At 40.7% G+C, this 24410-nt stretch overlaps 1 protein-coding gene across 2 annotated transcripts in view; it reads left to right on the top strand.

Annotated features, from left to right (window-relative positions):
* The window catches only part of LanB2 (laminin subunit gamma-1), a 351641-nt gene that overhangs the window by 154181 nt on the left and 173050 nt on the right, over nt 1-24410 (top strand). The window contains exon 1 of one of the 2 annotated variants that reach the window (XM_083135586.1): nt 22329-22662. The exons of the other annotated variant lie outside the window; for it this stretch is intronic. Coding sequence (XP_082991712.1) covers nt 22515-22662 — 148 coding nt within the window. The 5' untranslated portion in view covers nt 22329-22514. Of the gene's footprint in view, nt 1-22328; nt 22663-24410 lie in introns of those variants that run through there. 2 annotated transcript variants of the gene reach the window in all.

Genomic DNA, 24410 nt, shown 5'->3' with positions numbered 1-24410 from the left:
GGCTAATTTGCGAAGATGGGGATGAGTGATGACATGATGAAATTGATGACTGGACACTAACAAACATCCATGCCCGACCGGGATTAGAACCCTGGGCCCCTGGTGTAACATACCTGAAACTATCAAACTGCATAGGATAGGCGTACGCAGATTAATTTATTTGGGAGTGCCTTATGGGGAGTTTCAATTGCCTATTTGGACAATGTTAGCCGAATTGTTGTCATTTCATGTTCCTTTTTCCACAGAAACTCTTAGGTACATGATGATGAAATTGTAACATTGCATTCTCTGAGTGTTCGTTATCACATTACCACAGGTTTCCCTATCATTGCAACAATTATTACATTATTTAAATAATGTAAGTAAACAATTGATGCAGAAAAACGAACTGTAACAAAAATGTAATACCATACAAGATTATATCTTTTCATGTAACATAAAAGATATAACAGATAATGTAGATGAACAAATATACCTGGTGAGTTGAAGAAGGCTGCATTAGCAAACGAGGCTGTTCTCGGGAGAGGGAAAAGTGCTAACTGATTTGTGAAGGAGCTCTGTGTGATTTATAAAGTGAAACACTTATTCTTTACTACGTGATAGTAAACAATATCACATTCTTTTGGAAAGAGAGATACGCTGCATCTCAAATAAAAGGGCATTCCTTGCTCTTTTAATGTGGATTTTATTTTCACTATATTTTCTACATTGTTTGAGGACACAGTTGTGTCCCTGACAATCCCGTGAGCACGCCTAGTATGTCCACCTGGTGTCTATTTATTAATTCCAGATCCGTTCTAGCTTTATTGTACTGTTTCTTTATTTCTATTCAACAATAGAAGTCTCTATTGAGGGTGACCATAATATTTTAACCGAAAAACGGATGATTACCCCCCCCCCGGCCGCCGCTTGCTGAATAATCGATTAGGCCAAATTAAAAAAAAATAATGTTATATTTAACGTATTATTATTATTATAGGATGGATCACATAAGTGATACATCATAAACAATAAGTGAAATATGATCACCCGTTGTCAAATGGTGTTCATTTATTATAATCTCGGTATGACTTCCATAGTCTTTCTGGTCCCTTCTGATAAACCTTTGACGTTAGTCTTACACTGAAATTGAAGAGTACCAGAAGTATTTATCAGAAGAACCAATCTTCTTGAGAGCAGTTTTATTCTTCACCCCGAAAACCTTACCCCACATATCAGACACACAACGCGAGATTTGTCTTGTGAGTTTGTGTCAAGACGCAGGAATTTAAAGTCTTGTTGCAATTCCGTATTGAAACTGCATGAACGCTTCTTGCCTATGCCTTTTCACTGCTCTACAAATAACGGAACACACACAAAACAAGAAAATATATTTTTAAGCATGAAATGTGTGTCAAATTTAGACAGTTTTCAAGCTAACTCCTTAGACTTTTATAAAACGGAAATATCAACGGGACGACCGGGACACGCTTCTAAAACGGGACGCATGGTCATCCTACTATTTGTTTCAACAACAACAACAAAACACCATCCAAGAGGATGGTAGCCTTTGCAGCTGCACACTCAATTTCAGTCCTGAGAGACGAATTAAAATAGTGATGGACAAGTTGCCTGGTATTATTTATGAATTCCACAGTACAATGACAGACCTTCCCGGATCATGGTCAAGTTGGAGCAACTTCATTCGCTTGTGATCCAGATCTTCCTACGTAGGTTGAAAGAGATATGCGGCATTAATTATACCGAGGGTGTGAAAAACCTCGAAGGAACACTGACTAATGATTCCGATAAACATCAATGAACAGAGTTGTGGAGGAAGATGCGTCATCGAACACCTGTTCACGAGTCCCAGATCCAGAAATGGCGGGAAACTTGGATAAGTCTATGGAGGAGGCCATATGAACAAGTGAAACCAAAAAGAGAAGCAGAAATCCCGACAGCCTCTTGTCCGCAGGTGTGTTTTCTAATGCTACAACCGTGAAGAAGATAATGAAACCCAAGAACTTGCTTAAGCCCGTAAGTAAATGAGAGGCGACAAAATCTAAATGGAAAACAAGTGTTTGCTGAGTAATTAGGGATAAAAAACAGAAGGATCTTCAGAACCAGACGAGCACAAGTCGCTGTCCAAATGGGGGGGAAAAAAGAGGAATAAGTGATTCATTGGTCTTGTCTGGGAGGTGGCCAGGGGGGAGAGATTGTAATGTGAGGAAAAGGTGTCGCGTGGGAATAAAATGGGAACGCCTAGCCCTGGAGAGGTGTAAGGGGCCATCAACGACTCCACGGGAATTGTATACTAGGAACAGGATGCCAAAACGGGCGAGTTGCAGGTATTATTAAACCACGTCTACTATGCTCCGCAACTACTTGTTTTTGGAGACGTACAATCGCCTTCTGATTGTTTGAAATTAAGGTTTTCGATGCGTCCACACTTAGGCTACGTGCACCTGTTCTTATCAACAACTAAATGCAGTACGATTTGGCACACACAGGAGAAGTACTATGGAGACATTTCAGCGAAAAATGCAAGCTCAACAAGGACTAGAAACCCTGGTCTCTGGCACACCATGCCATTGCTCTACTATACTAACTGAGCTACCGAGCCAGCCCTGGCTTCGCCTGATTCTTCTCTGCTAGAGACAATTCTACAGAGGCAAAGCAGCGACAGAGAAATATCAGGCGAAGCCAGGGTTGGCTACGTAGCTCAGTTGGTAGAGTAATGGCTGGGGTTCAAGTCCTGGTCGATCCTGCGGTTTTTTTTTGCTGAAATTTCTACATAAACTAATACAAGACTTGTCTAAATTAGTCAACCCCTGTGGCAAAGCGGGGTCCCGGCTCCCGGGTTCGAATCCTGGCCTCGACATGGTTGTTCTTTGTGAATGTCCATCATATCGTCGCTTATCCTTATCGTCGCGATTACGTAAAAGTGGCAGAATGAAAAGAACTGTAATTATCCACAGAGGTTTGCCGGTTATAATTCTGCATTGATGCGAGGTTTCCCATTTTAAATCGATATTAATTACATTAACCAAACGAAAATGTGTCATCCGTCTAAAACTATAAATGTTTTTCATTTATTTATTTATTGTTTTGGATGGCGAAGTTAAAGCACAAGTCTTTTCTTCTACTTATCTCTACTTTACATTTTACAAATTGATTTGAATAGCTAACAGTTTGCGAAATACATGAAAACTAAAAACATCGAAATACCAAAGAAAAGAAAAAAAACACAAAAAAACACATATGCACTGTAAGAAAACTAAAAAAAAAAACATGTAAAGCATGAACATGCACATAGCAAAAATACTCAAAATGCAGAAAAGTAAGTCGGTGTTTTTTCCTACAAATTTACATCAAGAAAGGTTTAATTTTATTGTCTTTCCCTGTTTTCAGTACTGGTAAGTTCAGATGATGTTGGCGCGTCAGCACTCTCAACTCCCAAGAAGTTCTTTGTCACACACGTTGAGAGTTCCTCGGCAGGGGTTTTCATTGTGAGCATGAACAGCCCAACATCATACAGTAGTGACGTTACACATTCATTGCCATAAAAAGCCTTCATTCTGTGATGAATGTCATTTGGTGACACATTTTCTGCAGTTAGAAACTCTGTCACCACACGCAGTTTCAGATGCACCGATATAGTATGGTTACATGCTGCCATTTTCCTCGCTCTAGTTCAGCAACCCATGGTGATAGAAGTTTGAAACTTGGAATGGAGAAAGGGGAAATTCTGAAGAGTACAATGCATGGTTGCTCAAAATCCAAAATATCTTTACACCGTCAAAAAAATAGGAGGCATTACCTTTTAGCCCACCCTCGTATATCAGGACAAAAACTGGAGACACAGCCCTGCAGAGGATTATACTGACTGAAGGTTTAGACGCTGTAGTCTCGTTGCAAGAATGCACTTTACGGGACGTACTGCGTGCAAGTGAGGTTGACACTTGAGTGCCTTCAACGAAGGCAATGTACATACATATTAAATATAACTGCATAATACTAGTGGAAGAAAAAAGAACGGAAACTCATATGAACCAAATATTGGAGACTAACTTTGAGGGAACAGAATCGAACTTGGAACATAACTTCGGTAGGGCAGAATCAAAAAGTTTTCTATCCCATGACAATAGCGCCCAGGACTGTTTTTCTAAATGTAGCCGTGGTAAATAACATTTTTAGTACGTACCCCCAAGGGGCGTAGCATTAGTGGCGCCCAACATGGGGCATTACATAAGTTCCTAGCACAAGTGGCGACCAACGTTGCGGCTAGCAGAATTGTAAATAAGAAAGCAAAAAGAGAGAAAGCCAAGATGGAGGAAGAAAATAAAGTCGAGAACGGAGAAACTACAGTGGAGGAAAAACAAGAGAAAATAGAAGAAATGACCGTGATAGAAATGTTCAAGAAGTTATCGATGCAGATAGAAGAGCACCACAGAAGGATGTTGGGATTGTTAGACAAAGGGAAGAGAATAATAGAAATCATGAACATTACTCATTACTTTTCTTATCAGGTCCTAGGAGGTTAACAAAAGTACCATTACATTGTATATTTTAATAAACCTTTAATTTTGGGGGTTACAGGTGCTCCCATTGCCCCCGCCAACTTACTCGTATGTTGTAACTATAATGTTTTTGAATTTCCGCTACATGGCAGGATGTCAACGTAGAAGGCCTGTGTGTTGCTACTCGTACATTAGTAACAATAGAGTGAAGCTACTTTTGGTCAGAAAGAAGAGATGCACATCGAAAAGTAATCAAGTTTATTCCTGTAGTTCTCACGTCTAGCGACTTCCGTGTCTTACAGCAGCTGAGCTCAACGTTGAGCGTGGGAACTGGAAGAGAACAAAAGCAAGCATCTGACACGTAAATACAATGAAGAAGACCTTTTTGGATCCATTTTTCCTGACGTGAAAGAATCGTCGTTCTGGGGAGGAGTAAAAACATTCCCGTACAGAGAAGGATCTCACCATTTCAGTGTGAAAAGAGCACAAGCTTGAAGTTATAGTTTGAAATGCACCAAAATCAAGGTTCAGTGCATCAATCGACACAGTTAAATGTGTAAATTTTTTGTTTCTTTGTAATCGTCGCGTCTGATCTTATCAATGCATTACACGGAACAACATTTCTGTGTGTTTTGATGCAACAGAAATGCATCATTAGCAGTTTATGCATTTTCGTGTGTTACTGGAGTCAATAATATTTGTCTCAGTTGACAGATTTTGGGTGCTCTGTGTGACTTGCTTAACTGATATTGAGTTGAAATATTAGAGCACATAAATCAATACTTGTTGAATTCGGATTGTATGAAAATTTGAAAAATACTATAGGTTTCTTCCGGAATATCAGAAGAGAAGTGAAACATAATAATATATAATAATCCGTGGCTCGACAGTTCTGGAAGGGCCTTGGCCTATCTCACGACTGCCAGTCTCCCTCCCACAATCCTACGTAGAGGTGTGGAGATCTTCAACCGGTAATGGGGTGACGTGGGATCAGCACGTCGAACCCGCAGCCGTTATATGAGATTTTTATGACCGGGTTACGCTACTCAGTCGTAGCTCCCCAATTTCCTCACGATGGTGGGTTGCCACCGGTCCTTTACACAGGCCGAAAACCTAGAGAATGAACCCAGGCGGACTCGAACCCATGCCGTCCCGCAGTGGGAGCTCGAAGCACAGCGACTTACACCGCACGGTCACGGAGGAGGACAAAGGGCTCCATTTAAAACTCTATGTTAAACTAGTTCACAACAAGAAAATATTAAACAAAGATATTAACCAATTCTTTACAAAAGATCTACATGGATGAGAAGAGAGGCCTGCTGGAAAATTCGAAAAAGAATCTTGGAGTATCTTCAAAGCATCAAAACTTGTCGCTCGGGGCGCTTCGTGACCCAGGCTAAAATGGCCAATAGTGGTTGCATTGTCAAAGTAAACTTATGAGGAGAGTCACTATTTGCTGTCCGTGCTGTTTACAGGAAGGAAGGTAAAGATACTCTGCACGTGGCCAATAGAAGTGGTCCCGCAGCGCCCTTGTAATTTCCAACGGATGTGTACTTTACGCATATTTTGATTCGCTTGTATCAACCACCAATGGCAGTGCAGTGACCAGCATAGGTGTTCTTTCATTCTTCATTTGTCCAGCACATGACCGAAGTCCCACTTAGCAAGTTGAACATGGCCTCTATAACATATTTGGCTTACAACATATTACAAATACAATTCCAACAATTTGGATTCTACATTCATGAATTTAACGCGAAGAGACTTCTTAGAAATAGTTACCTCCTTATGTGTTTGTTTTGGTGTTATTTTGCCCATGAATGTATTGGTCGTAAGCTAATAATATAAGGTTCCACAGCTCACATTGACGGGAACTAGTCTAAATCGACCAAAGTATATAACACTTTTCGATTAAAAATACGTAGTCCAAATCATATATTGATGAAAGTTCATTAAAACTTTCTTCCACTTACAGCTCAACCAAAATAGGAATGTCCCCAGCAAACTTGCGAACTAAAGTGCACAGTCATTTGTTTTCTCCTCTCCCTTCCCCTTTTCTCGTGCCTGTGAGCGCTGCAACTACTGCTGAATATTTGTAAAATATCTGGCTGTCCACTAATTTGCTGTTTTTTTCACCACACCGTCTTGTTATTTTCTCTGCCTACTTGCTATTTTATCGTGTATATTTGTTTTCTATGCTCTTCCTTTTAGAGCATATGATTCCTCTTCTAGTTCTAAATCTGGGTTTTTGCATTGCATTTCGTTAATCACGAATTTGAAAACTGTATTGAACTGTCGAAATCGATGACTGGAAAATGACAGAACATCTTTGCACTGGCCACTCGTCGAAGGAACCCGAAGCAGTTTTGCATGTTTTAATATTTAAATATCCCTCTTTGTAATCCTGATTCATACTTGTAATGCACAGAGTATTAAGCTACAGTTTAACGCTTCACATTCTTGATTGAATTGGGTTATTTTAGGATAGGGGCGATTGGATAGATTATTTTGCTTAAAATTTTTCAAGACCAAACTGTTCTGTCTTTTATCGGCAAGTTTAGCATGCTCGAGAATATATATGTATATTTATATATGTACAGAGCATTCCCTGACATTCGCTACGAGACTCGGCGGCAAGCGGCCCGGCATCAGCGCTAGTCTTTCCCGGTGAACGGGTCCTAGAGTCGGCTATTAAAATTACAGTTTTCATATTATGTACTAACCTTGACTATAGAAGGTGTTGAAAATGATGTCCCTCTGCTGCAACACATTCCTGGCATCTCCGAAGGAAATTGACATTTACACGTGCAAGTTCGTCTACTGTAATTCTCCCGATTTATCGTATAATACTCTCTTTTAACTCACGGATTGTGTGCGGATTGTCTTTGTATACTTTATTTTTAGATTTCCCCATTTTTCTTTCCACTTTTATTCAGAACTGACCCTGTTACTCAAAACTTTTTTTTACGAGGTTTAATATAGTGGTCCTATGTGGAACGGGAACACCAGGAAATTTCGTTGCAAAACGTCGTCACACTTCTCCACAATTCCTCTTTCCGAAGTAACACTCGACAAGATAAATCCTATGTTGTAATGTAAACTTTGTGGTGCCATATTAAGCCACAATCTTCAACACACGGACACGACACAACACAACTTCCGAGGGAGGATTATACTGGCGTCAGTCTGCAACGTCAACAGAAAGGGAAAGGGAGCGAAGGCAGGGAGAGCGAAAAAAACAGACTGTAGCGTGCGACTGTCGCGGACCCGTTCACCGGGAAAGACAAGCGCTGATGCCGGGCCGCTTGCCAGTTTGGTCTTGAAAAATTTTAAGCAAAATAATCTATCCAATCGCCCCTATCCTAAAATAACCTATAACGGTCAAATATTGAGTGACAAGTAATTAATCTAATTGCCCGTTAGTAGGAATTAATTGCAATTGGTAATATTAAAATCCGTCGCGAATACAGGTGTCTAGCGAACTGTCTTAGCCAGCACTAGCTTGCTCAACCACCGTTTTTCGCCCGAATTCGGATTTACATGCATTCTTATGGGAATATCAAGAAAAATGCAACTTCTAAACCAATGCACCGAATTGGATGAGATTTTCACCAGCGGAAGACCACATCATGAAAGTACTGATTCCAAGATTTGAGCCTAATCAGATCAGAAATACGGGAGTTATGATTTATTAAAGATTCATCGCTGAATTGAAAGGGAGACGCTACCCTACCGAGTTGTCCTTGCTTTTCGTGACCGAATACAAAAGAGGAAGAGTTAGCCTAATCTCTGCGCGAGGGGCTGCGGCCAGAGGTTAAGGACCTGAGTGAGCATTGGCCAGGATAGGAGGACAACGGTCAAAGCACCAGAAACAATAAACAAGCACCTGATCATAGAGGGTAGCGCGTCACTACGTTCAAATCTGAAATAAAAGGGATGATTTGGAATAGCGAGACACAGTTTTGCACAGTTTTGCCTACAATCGCCACCGGAGTGTGAGCTACGCGCGACCGAGCTGCGAGTTGCAAGCAGACTCGAGGTCTGGATTTGTTTTTCCTCGAGTGAGTGTTTCAGAGCCATGGAGTAGAGCAAAGTAGAATCAGGGGGTCGTTCTCCCCCTCGCCGTCTACGCATCCGTGCACATACGTGTGGTTATGTGAGAATAACGCCAGACACATCCACCTGTGTCAATCGTCCGAAACAACGTCCTAAGTAGTGAAAGTTAATAACATTTGATATCCATGTGAAACCGCGAATGGCTCATCGCGTATGTTCGTCTCACCGCCCAAGTCACGAATCTGTACTTACGAGTGACCGCGAAGAACTGACCTATTATTGCGCAAGTTGTCGTATGGAGTCGACAGTGTACGTGTACCGTCCTGGACGTCCCTGCGAAGTGAACGAGTGAAGCCAGGATCCGATGATGCCAGATGGAGCCGCCGACTGATCCACTTTCGCCAACCAGGATAACCGTGAAGTACAACACTGGAGTGTGGAGGCCTTCCAGAACTGTAGGACCACTTTCACCCAACCCAGGTCAGAGGGAATGCAGCGAAGGTAAGATCCAACCATGTGCGTGTGTGAGAAAGACGACGACTATCTACCGCGAATCTGCGTAAATCAAATCATTGCTTAACTTAAGTCAGTGCTATGGCATCCCTAGACATCTGTTTTCCGACGGAGTAATCAATTTAAAGATGAGAGTTTATGTTAACAGCAAACAATAATTCATTGAATATATTTATACCTTCAGAAAAGATAGAAGGGGTTCGCACAAGGAACAATTATTCACTTTATACTTAAAATCCTAAACGATAAATTGTAAAAGGCAATGTAGCCAAGACAGAGCAAGAGTATGGTCAAAGTAGTAAGTAATCTAACCTTTGTATTTGTCATATTGTCGCAATATGCCATAGAATGAGAGAATGAATGTGAGATAGAGTGAAAGAGGGCAAGATGTAATGTGTATTTATCTGTGCATTAATATATGTGTATATTCAGAACCACCGTAGTATTATGTAACGTCATTTCAGGTATATAAAATCAAATCCTCCTAGGTTTATTCTCGGTAACTCCGACTGTTAGGCACTTATCCTGACCGTATTATAATTCATGTAATGTTTAATTCGCCCAGCAGGTGAGGCGAACGATTCTTCGTTGTTGCGTTGCTAAGCTCAGTTCAGTTGAGTTAATTGAGTTAATTAGTTAGTTATTAAATTAGCAGCCCGTGACAAACCAAATTCAATCAAGAATGTGAAGCGTTAAACTGTAGCTTAATACTCGGTGCATTACAAGTATGAATCAGGATTATATATATAATATAAATTTGTTTTAAGCCCTTTTGCTGATATAGGCTAATCGGAACTGGACCTACAGTTTAAATTTGGCTCCGATGCCGCAAAAGGGAATAGAACCCAAAACTCCAGCAGATATATATTCTTTTTTTCTTTCTTCATATTACTCCTCATATATGATCGTTCAGTTTACCGCGACGATGGGAGGAATTATGATAATAACGATATACAGTAATAATGATCTATTCCAGTACTGGACCCTTATTTTTGCCAAAAAGTGCTGGTCTCTAGAACATAGTTGTTTCCTGTTAACAGGACCATATATTGTTTATATAAAACCGTGCAAGCGTAGGTTAAAATTGATTCTCAGTGAGGTGAAGTAACGGGCTAACTTCTGGATCCGCCATTGGTGGAGATACGTCACATGTTTTTCAATGTTTAGTGCTAAGTTCATCTTTTTATTTCTTATGAGGAACATATTGGTAACAGGGTATGTTTAACTAAAGATGAACTCTCGTGTTTCGCATAGTTTCGTGGAAACCCGCCCTCCATATGGCTCATAATTGTTCCACACAGGTCGGGGACGTCCAACAAAGACATAACAGGTCCACTCTGGCATTTGCTGTCGGAGCAAAGCACATAGTTACGTGACTTACTCTTATTTCTCTGGATCTCACGACAAGGCTGCTCCAGAGGAAAAAACGACCACTTCTTTTTTGTGCTTTTTGAAATGTTTGGTTAAAAGGGTCATTTTTCAAAGTCCTCATCTCGACAAGTCCGTAACGGGGAGCCATCCAGTTGTATCTTGGATGACTGGACGGCCTCTTTATCAAACCCCGTCAGCTCTCCTTTCGTCCTCATCTGTCATTCCACGCTCTTCTGTATTACGCTCACGTCTTCTCTATTCGTCCGTTCCTCATTATCTTTTACCTTTGTTCTACACACCTTCCAAGGGACGCTCTGCCAATAGCAAACAGGCCGCGTGGTCGAACGGGCCAGAGTCGTTTCTTGGGCGGGGACTGACGAGAATGGGTGTCGAATTATATTCCTTAATGAATGTTGAAGGTGACATTACGGAACTGCCCTTGCTGTGTCTTTGGCTTCCCTTTCTTGTCCCTTGCTTGCCTGCCTTTCTGCTACCTTTGACTAATCGCGACGATGAGGATGAGGCGATCACACCAGGTCGACTCAGGGAACAGGAAACAAACTACACGCTGGCTGTTTGTCCAGGTTGCAGAGCCTTGTTGACCTGCAACAATGAAGTTTCCAGTTAGAAGTTAATGCAAAATTTACAATAGTATACCGTTAAGAATTTAATTGTTTGCTCTGCCTGTTAAGTTATATAATCCAGATGCGACCTTTTTAATCTTGAGTCCATGCACATCCATGTCGTTATCTCTGTGTGCTGTGGTTAGGATGAGAAGTATATATGGTACCAGTACCCGCGTGGTATAAGATTGATTACTTTTGCAACCTCAAAGAATTTAATTGTGAAAAGTACCACTTTTAAACATAAAGATATCCATAAATATACCTGGTCTTCTCCAGATGGTAAAACTCATAATCAGATAGATCATATTCTCATTGATAAGAGAAGGCATACTAGTATAATTGACGTTCGTACACATAGAGGTTCTGACTGTGCCAGTGACCATTATTTAGTAATTGCTAAATTAAGAGAAAGACTCTCAGTGATAAATCATAAGCAACAAAATCTAAAAGTTCTAAAATTTGATACAGGAAAGTTTACTGATGAAAGAATTAAGAAAGATTACCAAATTAAACTGTCAAATAGATTTGATGTTTTGCAGGATTTAAACGATGATGAAAATATAAATGAAACAGACGTAATTAAGAATTGGGAGCACATACGTAATGCAATAGAATCAGCAGCTAAAGAAAGTATAGGATACCATAAACCGAGAAAAAGTAAGCCATGGTTTGATAATGAATGTCATAATCTAATAGAAATAAGAAATCAGGCTAGACTTAGGTGGTTAAATAACTCTGATGATACAAATCTAAACAATTATAATAGAATAAAGCGAGAAGTTAACCGCACGTTTAGAAGTAAAAAAAAAGATTACTTGAAAAGCAAAATTAACGAAATTGAAACAAACAGCAAAAATAAAAATATCAGAGATTTATATAAAGGTGTAAATGAGTTTAGAAAGGGGTGGCAACCTAAAGTAAACTTGATAAAAGATAAAGACGGTGATTTTCTAGCTGACCCAAGCGATATTCTAAATAGATGGAAGAACTACTTTAATGACCTTTTAAATGTCCATGTAGGAGATAAATCAGAAGTGAATGAAGTACACACAGCAGAACCTTTAGTTCCAGAACCTAACTTGACTGAAGTTAAAGATGCTATTAAAAGGCTAAAGAATAACAAATCACCTGGCATTGATTTAATACCAGCTGAGTTAATTAAATATGGTGGAAATTCATTAATATGTCAAATTCATAAATTAATTTGTTTAATATGGAATAAAGAAGAAATCCCTCAACAGTGGAAAGAATCCATAATTGTTCCTGTGTTTAAAAAAGGTGATAAAATGAACTGCAATAATTACCGTGGAATTTCTCTACTCTCAACAACATATAAAATATTATCTAACATTCTTTTAACAAGACTAACCCCATATGCTAATGAAATTATAGGTGATTATCAATGTGGATTTAAACGTAACAGATCAAATTTTTCACATCAGACAGACACTTGAAAAAAAGTGGGAATATAATCAAAATGTCCATCAGCTATTCATTGATTTCAGAAAAGCATATGATTCGGTCAAAAGAGATAAATTATATAATATATTAGTAGAATTTGGAATACCTAAGAAGCTTGTTAGTATGATAAAAATATGCACCAGTGAAACAGAAAGTAAAATTCGTGTGGGTATTAATATGTCTGACAAATTTACAATTCATGATGGGTTAAAACAAGGAGATGCATTATCTCCATTGCTCTTTAATTTTGCCTTAGAATATGCTGTTAGGAAGGTAAAAGAAACTAAAGAAGGACTAAAATTAAATGGTGTGACTCAGTTGTTAGCATATGCAGATGATGTAGACTTACTGGGGGATGATGTGAATACAATTAAGAATAATGCTAAAATATTTTTCAAAACTGCTAATGAGATAGGTTTGGAAGTGAACAAAGAGAAAACTAAATATATATGCTTACAGGCCGAAACCAAGTGGTAGATAATAATCAAAATCTAATTATTGATAACAACTCGTTTGAAACAGTTTCCAAATTCAAATACTTAGGAGTAATATTAACAAATGAAAATTATATTAAAGAGGAAATAAAAAGTAGGCTTAATTCAGGAAATGCATGTTACTTCTCTCTTCATAAACTTTTGTCTTCTCGTTTAATATCTAAGAAACTAAAAGTTAAAATATACAAAACAGTAATTTTGCCTGTAGTATTATATGGATGTGAAACTTGGTCCCTTACATTGAAAGAGGAACATAAATTGAGAGTATTTGAAAATAAGATCCTTAGGAAAATCTTTGGACCTAAAAGGGATGAGGAGACAAGTGAGTGGAGAAGGTTACATAATTTAGAACTACATAATTTGTATTCATGTCCAGATATTATTAGAATAATTAAATCAAGAAGACTTAGGTGGGCAGGCCATGTGGCACGAATGGGGGAGGAAAGAGGAGTTTCCAGGATTCTTGTTGGGAAACCTGATGGTAAGAGACCTGTAGGAAGGCCAAGACGAAGATGGAGGGACAACGTTGAGATGGACCTAAGGGAAATCGGTACGGATGGAAAAGAGTATATAGATCTTGATCAAGATAGGGAAAGATGGAAGGCCTATGTTGCTGCAGCCATGAACCTTCGGGTTTAAGAAGGCTAGAGATTTAGTTAGTTAGTTAGTACCCGCGTGGTATATACATTTCTTTACTTTGAAGCAGTGGCGTGGCGTGACTTTTTCAAAAGTGTTACCGGCTATCAGTACGACAATTATGTCTGCTAGACGTTATCACCCCCGGTAAAGGAGACATGTCCTCTGGCTAGATATTTGTTCATTTCGTTCTTGTGTTGCAATCAGCACAGTGATTTAGCCACAAAAAACTCCTAGAAAGAACTACCACTCACGAGACAGTTACCGCAAAAATCCAATGAATAGTGGTAGACCCTTGTCAATTCTTCATCTGGCTCTGTTTGTTTGCAATGAGGTGCGAAGGGGAAGAAGAAGATCCACACTTTTCTCGGGTCAGTTTGACTTTCGTGTGGTGAGCAATGAGCAGACGACAGAACCCCGCTCCTTTGTGGAAGGGAAGCTCAGCTGTACGTACTATTGTTGCCAACTTAGTATTTTGGAGCAAGGTTTGTCCAAATCACGAATCACACCAAGGAACTATATTTTTGTCTATTACCTAACTGGTCTCGGTTGTAGTTCTACCTCTAGTTGCTTCACAGAAATGGAATTCCTATTTTAGGTGGGATTTAGCTTTTTTCTGCCAATCCGATGTGACAACACTGGCTGATCCGGTAGGTTTGAACGGCAACATGGCCCCTTAACAGGCATATGAATAACCCCATAGCACACTATGCCCCAAAGTCCTTCCCCGCTCTTTCCTTGCATTGGAGCCCTCTTCTCCCTTGTTGCCTCTTCAGGGTAGCGGAACGGCCTCCCTCTTCGCTTCTGTCGGCTGCAGAAAAAAATGTCCTACGCAATATCTACTCGACGGCAACGGTGTTCATTAACGTATTTAACAATGTGGTCATTGTATTGAAACAACTTTTTAATTCTTTACATCTTGCTGTTACCTTCGATAACATGCACGCCACGCCACGCCTCTGCTTTGAAGTTATCATGTTCCTGCAACGTCCTTGCATTAATAACAATATAAGTACTATGACAAATGAAATTATATATAAGAAATATATAATTTTTGGTTGACTTTCTTTTTCAAGACCTTCTCCTTGCTCACCTTCCGGACATCCATGCCTATCACTAACAAGATGGACTTGTCAAGCTGACCATGGGCGTAACTTTGGACCTAATTTGAGGAGGCAGAATCAGACTTGCGCTCAAATTTTGAACGGGTAGAATCAATCCTTGGGGTTAACTTTGGGGTAAGAGACTCAAAAAGTTTTCCATTCCAAAAAAAAAAACAGCGTCCAGGATTATTAACTAAAAAAGTGTGACGTTTGCCAAAAAGCCGAAAACACATATATTACTCTTCATTACTTTGCTCCTCAGGTCGAATAACATGGGTACCTGCGGGAGACCCTGGGGGGTAAAGGCGGTCAGGGGCGTGATGCTGATCACATCACCCCCACTCACGACCGGATCAAGAAAGTGTGGGGCGTTACCTACACCGCGTTTGTTACAACCTGTCCCCTTTCCCGCGCTAGGGAGCGCTCGACAGTTTCGGTGCCAATGAGAAACGAGGAAAAAATCGTCTGCTGGGCAGCGAGGAGCGAATGGAAGACAGAAGAGAGGCGCTTACGTAGACGCTGTTGCGACGTTGCGTATTTTAATTGGCTGCCGGGCTTTGACTTTCCCCAGCACCGAGAAAATCCAGGGAGCAACTAGCGCGGGAACCGGGACAGGTTGTAACAAACGCGGTATATACGCCTTCATGGCGTGGTGGGTGCTAAGCACAGGGGAAGACTTTACCTTTTACCTTGCTTTATACGTATTTTAGGGGATCAAGAAGCCGCCTTCACTCATTCTCATCTATTGGTCGGTAGGTATGTCACCAGTCAAAAAGTGGACCATTTGGTCCTGAAATACTAGCTTCCTCGCATGGATGTTATGTGTATTGCCTAACTGTACGGCGGTGGCCAAACTTGGCATTGAAGTTCAACCATCGCCGTAGATTTAGGCAACCCACATAACGTCCATGCTAAGAAGCGAGTATTTCAGCACCAGGTACGCATTTTTATTGCTGGTGGCTGTACGAGCATGTACCTTTCCGAGCATGCGGAAAACGGTTAAATGGGGCTATACCCCTGTTCCAGTTGCTTTAGATTTCCCTTAAAAAGACTTACACGTATGGAAATATGGCAGACCGCCAAAGGAAGTCGTAATTCCCCATGCGAAACTCCTTGGACAGGCTGATTGGAAAGGAAACTCGGGGATATGTAACATGTGGTCTGTTGATTCTGCGCGCCAAGGTGACCACGCCCTCTTTCGCAAGAGGCCATAAAACTCTGGCATCGCAGTCAGCAGGTGACCGCCATTACGATCGGCAATGATGTGGAAGTTGAGCTCCGCTTGCGTGATCTTTTAACTCTCGCTGCAGCCCGGCGGCTGGGCTTTGTGCCTGCCCACCAGCGGACAGGAGTTCTGCCTGCATGCAAAAGCGAAATACAGGTGGTGAGGAGTATACGAGCACGTTTCATAGTAGTCACGAATGTTTTCGTTTCTTGGAACTATACCTGGAGAAAGGAAAGTTCCATTTTCATTATTGCAAAAAAGAATTCAAGACAATCCCATTGTACAGGGTGTTCCATAAGACAGGAACCATACGATTTATTATTTGGCCGATAAAAAGTATCTGATAAATTTAATAAGCTGCATCCAGATCGTCCACAAATCACTGACATGTTAAATGTGACTTGGTACAAACTTGATTTGATTTTAATAATTTAGTGTCGCTTTCCTACCACTTTTGGCTAATCGCGACAATGAGGATGAGCGATGACACGATGAAGTTGAAGTTGATGAAGGGACACTCACAATGAACCTCCAGGCCGGGATTCGAATCTGGGACCCCTGACGTCGTAGCGCGCTGTGCTAATCACTCCGCCACTCTTGTGTGCGAAACAACATTGATTTCGACCATTTTTGACAACAGGGCATAGGATCCTTACTTTCATAAAATCCCATACAACTGCGATTCTCATTCTTTCGCGCATTTCTTCATGCAGCTGGAAGGGCAGTAGCTTTATATTTCGATTTGCTTCGAAGTATATTATCTTAATAATACTGCAATCAGAAATTCAAGCGCAAGAGTTTATCAATCGACGTGGTATTGTGTTTCGTTTATGTCGCTATAGGGTGACCATAATATTTTGACCCAAAAACGGGACATACCAAGGAGATCACAGTGTACATTTACCCCCCCTTCCTGAAAAATCGGTGAAGTCTAATTATAAAATTATTGTTGTTATTAACATATTATCATCATTTATGATAGGATGGATCACATAAATGATACATCATAAACAATAAATGAAATACGATCTCCCGTTGTGAAAACTTATTAATGATTATAATCTCGATTTCTCGTCCTTTCTGATCAACCTTTGATGTTAGTCCTACGCTAAAGTTGAGTGGAGGCACATGTGGTTCGGATCCCACTTTAAACTGTAGGTCCAGTCCCGATTAGCCTTACTGTGCATAAAGTGGACTGAAAAGACCAACTCAAGATCAATCAGAAGTATTTAGCAGAAGAACCAATCTTGAAGGCAGCTTTATTCTTCATCAACCGCGTTTATAAATCTCCCCGAAAACCTTATCCCACAGATCAGACACATAACTATAGATTTATCTTTTGAGTTTGTGTCAAAGTCTCTCAAATTTAGACTTGATTTTCAAGATAACGCCTAGACTTTTATAAAACGGGACAAATAGTGGCCTTTTAATAATATGGACGGGACGACCGGGACACGGCTCTGAAACGGGACTGTCCCGGTTAAAACGGAACGTCTGGTCACCCTATCTCTCAGCCTCACTTATTACCATGGCTTCCGTACCAATTTAGCAATACAATGACTCTTCAAATGTTGCATTGTTCATATTACGCAACACTCAACAGGCTTGAATTATTGCAACTAATTTACTAATGTTACGAAACCAGTTCATTTGTATGATATGAAAGAAAGAGGATGGTTGGAAACAGACGGTGAGGGGAAGAAGTGGAGAGGCGGGATAAGAGTACCGTACATTCAAAGGCATTGACAAACCGAGAGAAAGAAGAGAAAAGGAGACAGAACGGGAGAAAGATGTTCTGGTTGCTTATTTTCGGCTTTAGGGGCGGACTAGATACATAATTTTGTAGAATGGAATGCTTCCAGAGTAGTTACTGGAATTTCCCCCATTGGAAAATTTTCAAATACTACACTGGAGAGAAATATAGGCAGGGAGGAAGGAAAACAGAGAGAGAGAGGGGGATATATTACTAGGAGGAGAGAAAGAGATTCGACTGCAGAATTATGCAAACTGAAGGGGAAAACACATCAGGGACTGAGAGAGAAAAAGAGCGGTATGGATAGGGAAAGAAAGAAAGAAAGAGGTATAGAGAGGACAGAAAGAGAAAGAGTGTATTAACAGGGAAAGAAAGAGAGAGAGGTACAGACAGGGGAAGAAAGAGAGGGAGATAGAGACAAGGCAAAGAAAGGAAAGTGGAGACAGGTAAAGCGAGAGAGGGAGGAGAGAAACAGAGAGGTATAGATAAGGAAAGAAAGGGATGTAGAGTAGAGACAGTGAAAGGAAATGAGAGGAAGGTAGAGACAGGGAAGAAACAGAGAGGTAGAGATAAGGAAAGAAAGAGAGGTAGAGTAGAGACAGTGAAAGTAAAAGAAAGGAAGGTAGAAACAGGGAAGAAACAGAAAGGTAGAGATAAGAAAAGAAAGGGAAGTAGAGTAGAGACAGTGAAAGGAAATGAGAGGAAAGTAGAAACAGGGAAAAAGCAGAGAGGTAGAAATAAGGAAAGAAGTGGATGTAGGGTAGAGACAGTGAAAGGAAAAGAGAGGAAAGTAGAGACAGGGAAAAAACAGAAAGGTAGAAATAAGGAAAGAAAGAGAGGTAGAGTAGAGACAGTGAAAGGAAAAGAGAGGAAAGTAGAGACAGGGAAGAAACGCAGAGGTAGAAATAAGGAAAGAAAGGGAGGTAGAGTAGGGACAGTGAAAGGAAAAGACAGAAAAGTAGATACAGGGAAGTAACAGAGAGGTAGAAATAAGGAAAGAAATGGATGTAGAGTAGAGACAGTGAAAGGAAATGAGAGGAAAGTAGAGACAGGGAAGAAACAGAGAGGTGGAAATAAGGAAGAAAAGAGAGGTAGAGTAGAGACAGTGAAAGTAAAAGAAATGAAGGTAGAGACAGGGAAGAAACAGAGAGGTAGAAATAAGGAAAGAAAGGGAGGTAGAGTAGAGACAGTGAAAGGAAATGAGAGGAAAGTAGAGACAGGGAAGAAACAGAGAGGTGGAAATAAGGAAGAAAAGAGAGGTAGAGTAGAGACATTGAAAGTAAAAGAAATGAAGGTAGAGACAGGGAAGAAACAGAGAGGTAGAAATAAGGAAAGAAAGGGAGGTAGAGTAGAGACAGTGAAAGGAAAAGAGAGGAAAGTAGAGACAGGGAAGAAACAGAGAGGTGGAAATAAGGAAGAAAAGAGAGGTAGAGTAGAGACAGTGAAAGTAAAAGAAAGGAAGGTAGAGACAGGGAAGAAACAGAGAGGTAGAAATAATGATAGAAAGGGATGTAGAGTAGAGACAGTGAAAGGAAATGAGAGGAAGGTAGAGACAGAGAAGAAACAGAGAGTTAGATATAAGGAAAGAAACGGATGTAGAGTGGAGACAGGGAAAGGAAATGAGAGGAAAGTAGATTCAGGGAAGAAACAGAGAGGTAGAGATAAGAAAAGAAAGGGAGGTAGAGTAGAGATAGAGAAGAAGGTAGAGACAGAGAAGAAACAGAGAGTTAGAGATAAGGAAGGAAAGAGAGGTAGAGTAGAGTCAGTGAAAAGAAATGAGAGGAAGGTATAGACAGGGAAGAAACAGAGAGGTAGAGATAAGGAGAGAAAGGGAGGTAGAGTAGAGACAGTGAAAGGAAGATTAAAGGAAAACAGAGAGTAAAGGGCAAGATAGAGAGGACAGGGGAACAAAAGGTTAAGTTAGCGATAAGCACACATGTTCAAAGTTTAATTTTTCAGAACGCCTTGACTGCAATAGATTTTGTTCTTATTGGGATATTTTTAACTGCTTCCTCTTCACCATAAAATTTGGTAAAGTTGATTTTCCCTTTAGAGAGCGAGTTCGACTGCGATTATCGTGTTTACTAAAAGTAGAAAAAATAATAAGTTCATTTACGATTTACCGTATCCGTTCTGAATGTGAAGAACATGTAAAGTTGTAACGTTACCCCTTCCGAGATTCGTAAATCCAGGTAGTTCCATTTCCACATAAACTACGTATGTTGATTGGATAGAATGGAATATACGTTTGGCAGTCATTAATTAGTTCACAGTGCATACATTACCTATAACATTCTTCTGTGAACGTTTAAAAATGCAATTTAGAGACATCATCAAACTTTAGCACATCATAGTGTATATCTCCACCTGACTGAGATAACAAGCTACTGGAAGTTTCTTCTGCTAGCCCAAGCCATCTTGAATTCTCACACCTAATTTGGAATTCCACCATATTCTCAGGAATTCTCATATAACAGAGGGTGAGATTTTGCAACAGTTCTTTAATTCAAAGACAATTTTTGCAATTATATTTTGTTATTTGGTTTTGTTTTAATCTGAAAAGAAAGAAGAAAATTATGTTGTACTACTTTATCCAATATTGATGTTATTTTTTTTAATATTCGTTACTAGGTGACTGTAAAAGATTGATCAATATACTCATGTGTTAAGTGACATTTGAAAAGTTATTTTATTTAATTATTGCAACAAACTGCTCCATACTGGGGACAGTTGCAATTTACATTATTTCCAAATTAACTCTTATGGAATTGTTGGATTGAGTTCTACCTATAAAGACAAGGCCCAGACACTCTAATCTTTTAACAGGCGCTTTTCAAGTTAGGCCAAGTCATAATTCCAGCTTTAAGAGCGTACACCTGTAACAATGATTAATGCAGGGTGTAGGGCAGTTCGCCCGCATCAGATGAGAATGGTCATTATCAGAATCCAGCACGTATCCCATCCCAAACCGCAAAACACGATTTACGACATCATTTTTCCACTTCGTTAATGGTATATTGGGTTGTAAAAATTCCTATGGGCACAATGGCTGCAATTTCTACTCTGTATCGTTAAGATCTGTAGTACTCCCATGCAATTAAAATTGTAATCTCATTTTCTGGTCGCAGGTACAAATCCTGGACAAGCCGTCTTCACTTAAAATTGTCTGTGTTTTTCCTCAGTAAGTCAAGGCAAATTCTGGGATGGTACATATCTTCAATGAAGGCTATGGATGCACTGACGTTAGATTCAGTCTTCTCTCCTGTACATTTTTCTTGTATTTTTTTCCATTTTAGTGTCCCGGATTACAATATCCAGAGAAGCCACGTAGTGGTTCGGATCCCATGTTAAACTGTAATGTCTGACCGGCCAAAGAATAAAATTCAGGAAACCCAGACTTTTCGCCTCCAGTTGTGGGAGTTTCATGGGGAAGAAAAGCGGTGTTACTACACGTCTGACTTTTGTACAGTCGTACACACCTTTTGCTGTCAACGTGCGCCCTTCGCTCGCATTTCAGGTAAAAAAAAACCTGTGAATCGGAGACCGGCAACCAATAGCCTTCGCCGTGAATGGCCTGTTGAGAGGGTGCCACCTGTTCCGAAAACAACTCGAGACGAAAAAATTGACAACGAAGAATACCACGAGAATTTTACCTCACCACGGCAACTGGACCAAGCCGATTGGTTCAGCGGTTCATGTGAACCTCCCTGGCTTTCAACGGAAAAGACAAAAATATAATTTTGATCCCCACCCACCTTTCTCGGTCCCGAGCTGGGAAAAGAGAGGCATGTGAGCTGGATGGTTATAGAAGGAGGAGAAAACAGCATTACGCTTATGGGAGCATTATTTTATTTGTTCTGGGAATATCAAACTTCCGATGGCGCAGAAAAACATATGAACGGAAATAGAACTGGCTGAAGATTTCATTTGCTGGAAAAGTCGAAATGTTTAGATGTTATTTAAAGTTGAAGTTGTCTCGCTGTAAGGAATATATTTGATCCTCTGTAAACACTTATTTAGCATATTTTTCGCAGATCGTATCTGGTTTATAATCAACTTAAAAATCAGCTTCCACTTACAACATGCGGAGAAGAAATTCATGCCCTCTTTTGCTTCTGTCGTTTCTTTCAGTAGTAGTTCACATTTCGACGTTATGTTCAATAAATGTCCACCATCATTCATCCTCATAGTAGCGATTAGTCTAGAGGCAGGAAAGCATCGTAAGATAAGAAAAACAGAAAAAATGTACTTATATGTTTTAAAAAATGCTCCGTCAGGGTGCCGCAACCGTGGCTTCATCCCTTCCACCCTCCGAAACTTCAAAATGCGTCCGTTCCGCGGGGCATTCCTGAGCTGTTTATGGCGCTCACGCCCGAACGCGGTGTTATTGTTGAAGAACACCTTTCGCGAGGGTGGCCAAGGAGAGGCAAAAAGCACAGGTTGTCGCAGGTCAATCTATGTCCAATGCTTGTTCTGGGAAAGGGAAAACCATGGCGTCTGGACTATTAAGCGCACTGGCTGGCCCGCCCTCCGCAGTCTCTTACCTGGCCCCCCGCCCGGCTGGCGAGCCTCCAGTCTGTTGCCGGCGACGGAGAGAAGAGGTTGATTTTTTTGATTTTCGCGTCCTGTCGTGGAATGCGAACACCTGTAGCGCTTTCGGAAATTCCCAGTTACGGAACGAATATGAAGTAGTTGCAGTCTCCTTTTTTCGGCCATGTGATTGTTCTTTACGCGTTGACAGTGCGCCGTGTGTGGGTTTGTGGTTTTAGTGTTACGCATGGAAGTGGTACGGTGCTGTGTGCTTTTGCCCAGGAGGGCGAGTAGTGGTGTGGTGCACTTGATGTTCTTTGTCCTCCTGTTCGCAAACTTCCTGGAAGGATGGGCCACGACGTGGGACGGAATAACACCCTGGTTTACAGGATCATGTAAGTTGCACACGGTGATTTATTCGTACACCCCATAAATTTTCTGCAGCATCCCTTTAAAATTTTTAATATACGTTTCATTTATGGCCATTTTTGCGCAAATTTTTTTAAGTTCCCGTTTCAATTGAATGATTGATTTGGTGTTTTAAGTTCACTTTATGCACAGTAAGGCTTATCGGGACTGGGCCTACAGTTAAAGTGGGATCCGAACCAGTATATCCCCCCATCGGGTATCGAGCGCCAAATTTACCCTAAATCCCCGCCAATGGAAAACTCTTCATATACCCTTGGCTACACGCTTCGTATCCCTATCCAGACTGGATTTATATATGTGTAAGCGCAGGCCAGGTCTAACGTCACCCTCCCAACTATATACAATTTCTGTTGCAACCTTTAGGCCACGTTGTGTGTGAGTAATTGTGAGCTATTTTCACCAGATATTACAAATAACCAGGGTGGTTACCAGAGCGCGCCATGAAATCAGGAGTCCTAGGTTCGATACTGGGCTTGTCCGATATCTGTTTTATCTCATCATTCATTCTCGTCGTCACGATTAACCTAATGAGTTAGAGTAGTGGCCTTAATATAGTCAAAATAGTTAAGATAACTAACAATCCACGTAGCACCTACTAGTTACAGCATGGAACTGCAAGTGGCGAGAATTATGAAGCTTGTTTTCACCAAGTAGTGAAAGTAATCGGAAAGAGATATATTTCATTATTGCACTTTACAATTTAAGCCATCCTAACAATAAGAGATTGAATCTAATTGTGTGCGAGTTGTTGAAGTGAGGGGTAAAAAAGATCTATTTTCCAATAAGGGTAACTGTAGGACTACTTTCATTGTGCGGGGACCAAACAAAAGGTCTGTGCTATGTAAAACAGTTTTTGTTTTGCAACTAGTTTGAAAATAGTATTTGTGCTGTTGTAATCAAACACATTTTTCTCTTCAGAATAGGGCCTCCCTGATGCCGCAGTGGTAGCGTTGTCGCATTGTAATCAACGGGTGCAGGGTTCAATACCCGTTTGAGGCACATAGTGGTTCGGATCCCACTTTAAACTGTAGGTCCAGTCCCGATTGCTGTGCATAAAGTTGACTTAAAACAACAATTCACTCATTCATTCTCCAGAAAGTTATGAAAGTTTTTTCGAAGTCCACTAATGCACAGATGGGCTAGTCGGAACCGGACCTTCCGTTTATAATGTGGGATCCGACCTACATGTTCCTCGACCGGGATCGAACTCGGGACCCCGACGATAAGGGATGAAATGATTGGAGAAACGCACACCACTGTCTTATCGGAATTTGAACCTTGGGTCTTAGGGCGATACCCTAACCACTCCGTCACAGAGGCTGGTAAACATGTATAGACTATATACAATACACGAGATCACTTCTTCATACTTTATGCTTACGCGTGACCCACCTACAGTTCCAGGGCGATGGGAACATAACCTGTTTACGTGAAAATTCGCGCAGCCTATCTCGCCGCTCTGTCACTGCTGGACGTAAATTTAATAAAATCCTGTTATTTATGAATCCTGCAGCAGCACGGCAAGTTTACAGACTTGGAATGAGGAGGGCTGGCAGGGCTCGGCTGCAGAGAAAAGGGTAGGGTTACTTTTTTCTCTGTTCTTTTGACCTCACCTGAAGAGGGACCTTCGACTCAATGTGCCGTTGCACCATCTTACCTTATTTACGGCCACGAGGGACCCGGCTCCGCTGGTAAGCCTATCCCCCTGAAAAAA

Source organism: Lepisma saccharinum, chromosome 14, assembly GCF_977018435.1.
Source record: "Lepisma saccharinum chromosome 14, izLepSacc3.1, whole genome shotgun sequence".
Lineage (NCBI taxonomy): Eukaryota > Metazoa > Arthropoda > Insecta > Zygentoma > Lepismatidae > Lepisma > Lepisma saccharinum.
Note: the sequence above shows the minus strand (reverse complement) of the source record. Positions and strands in the feature narration are given on the sequence as shown.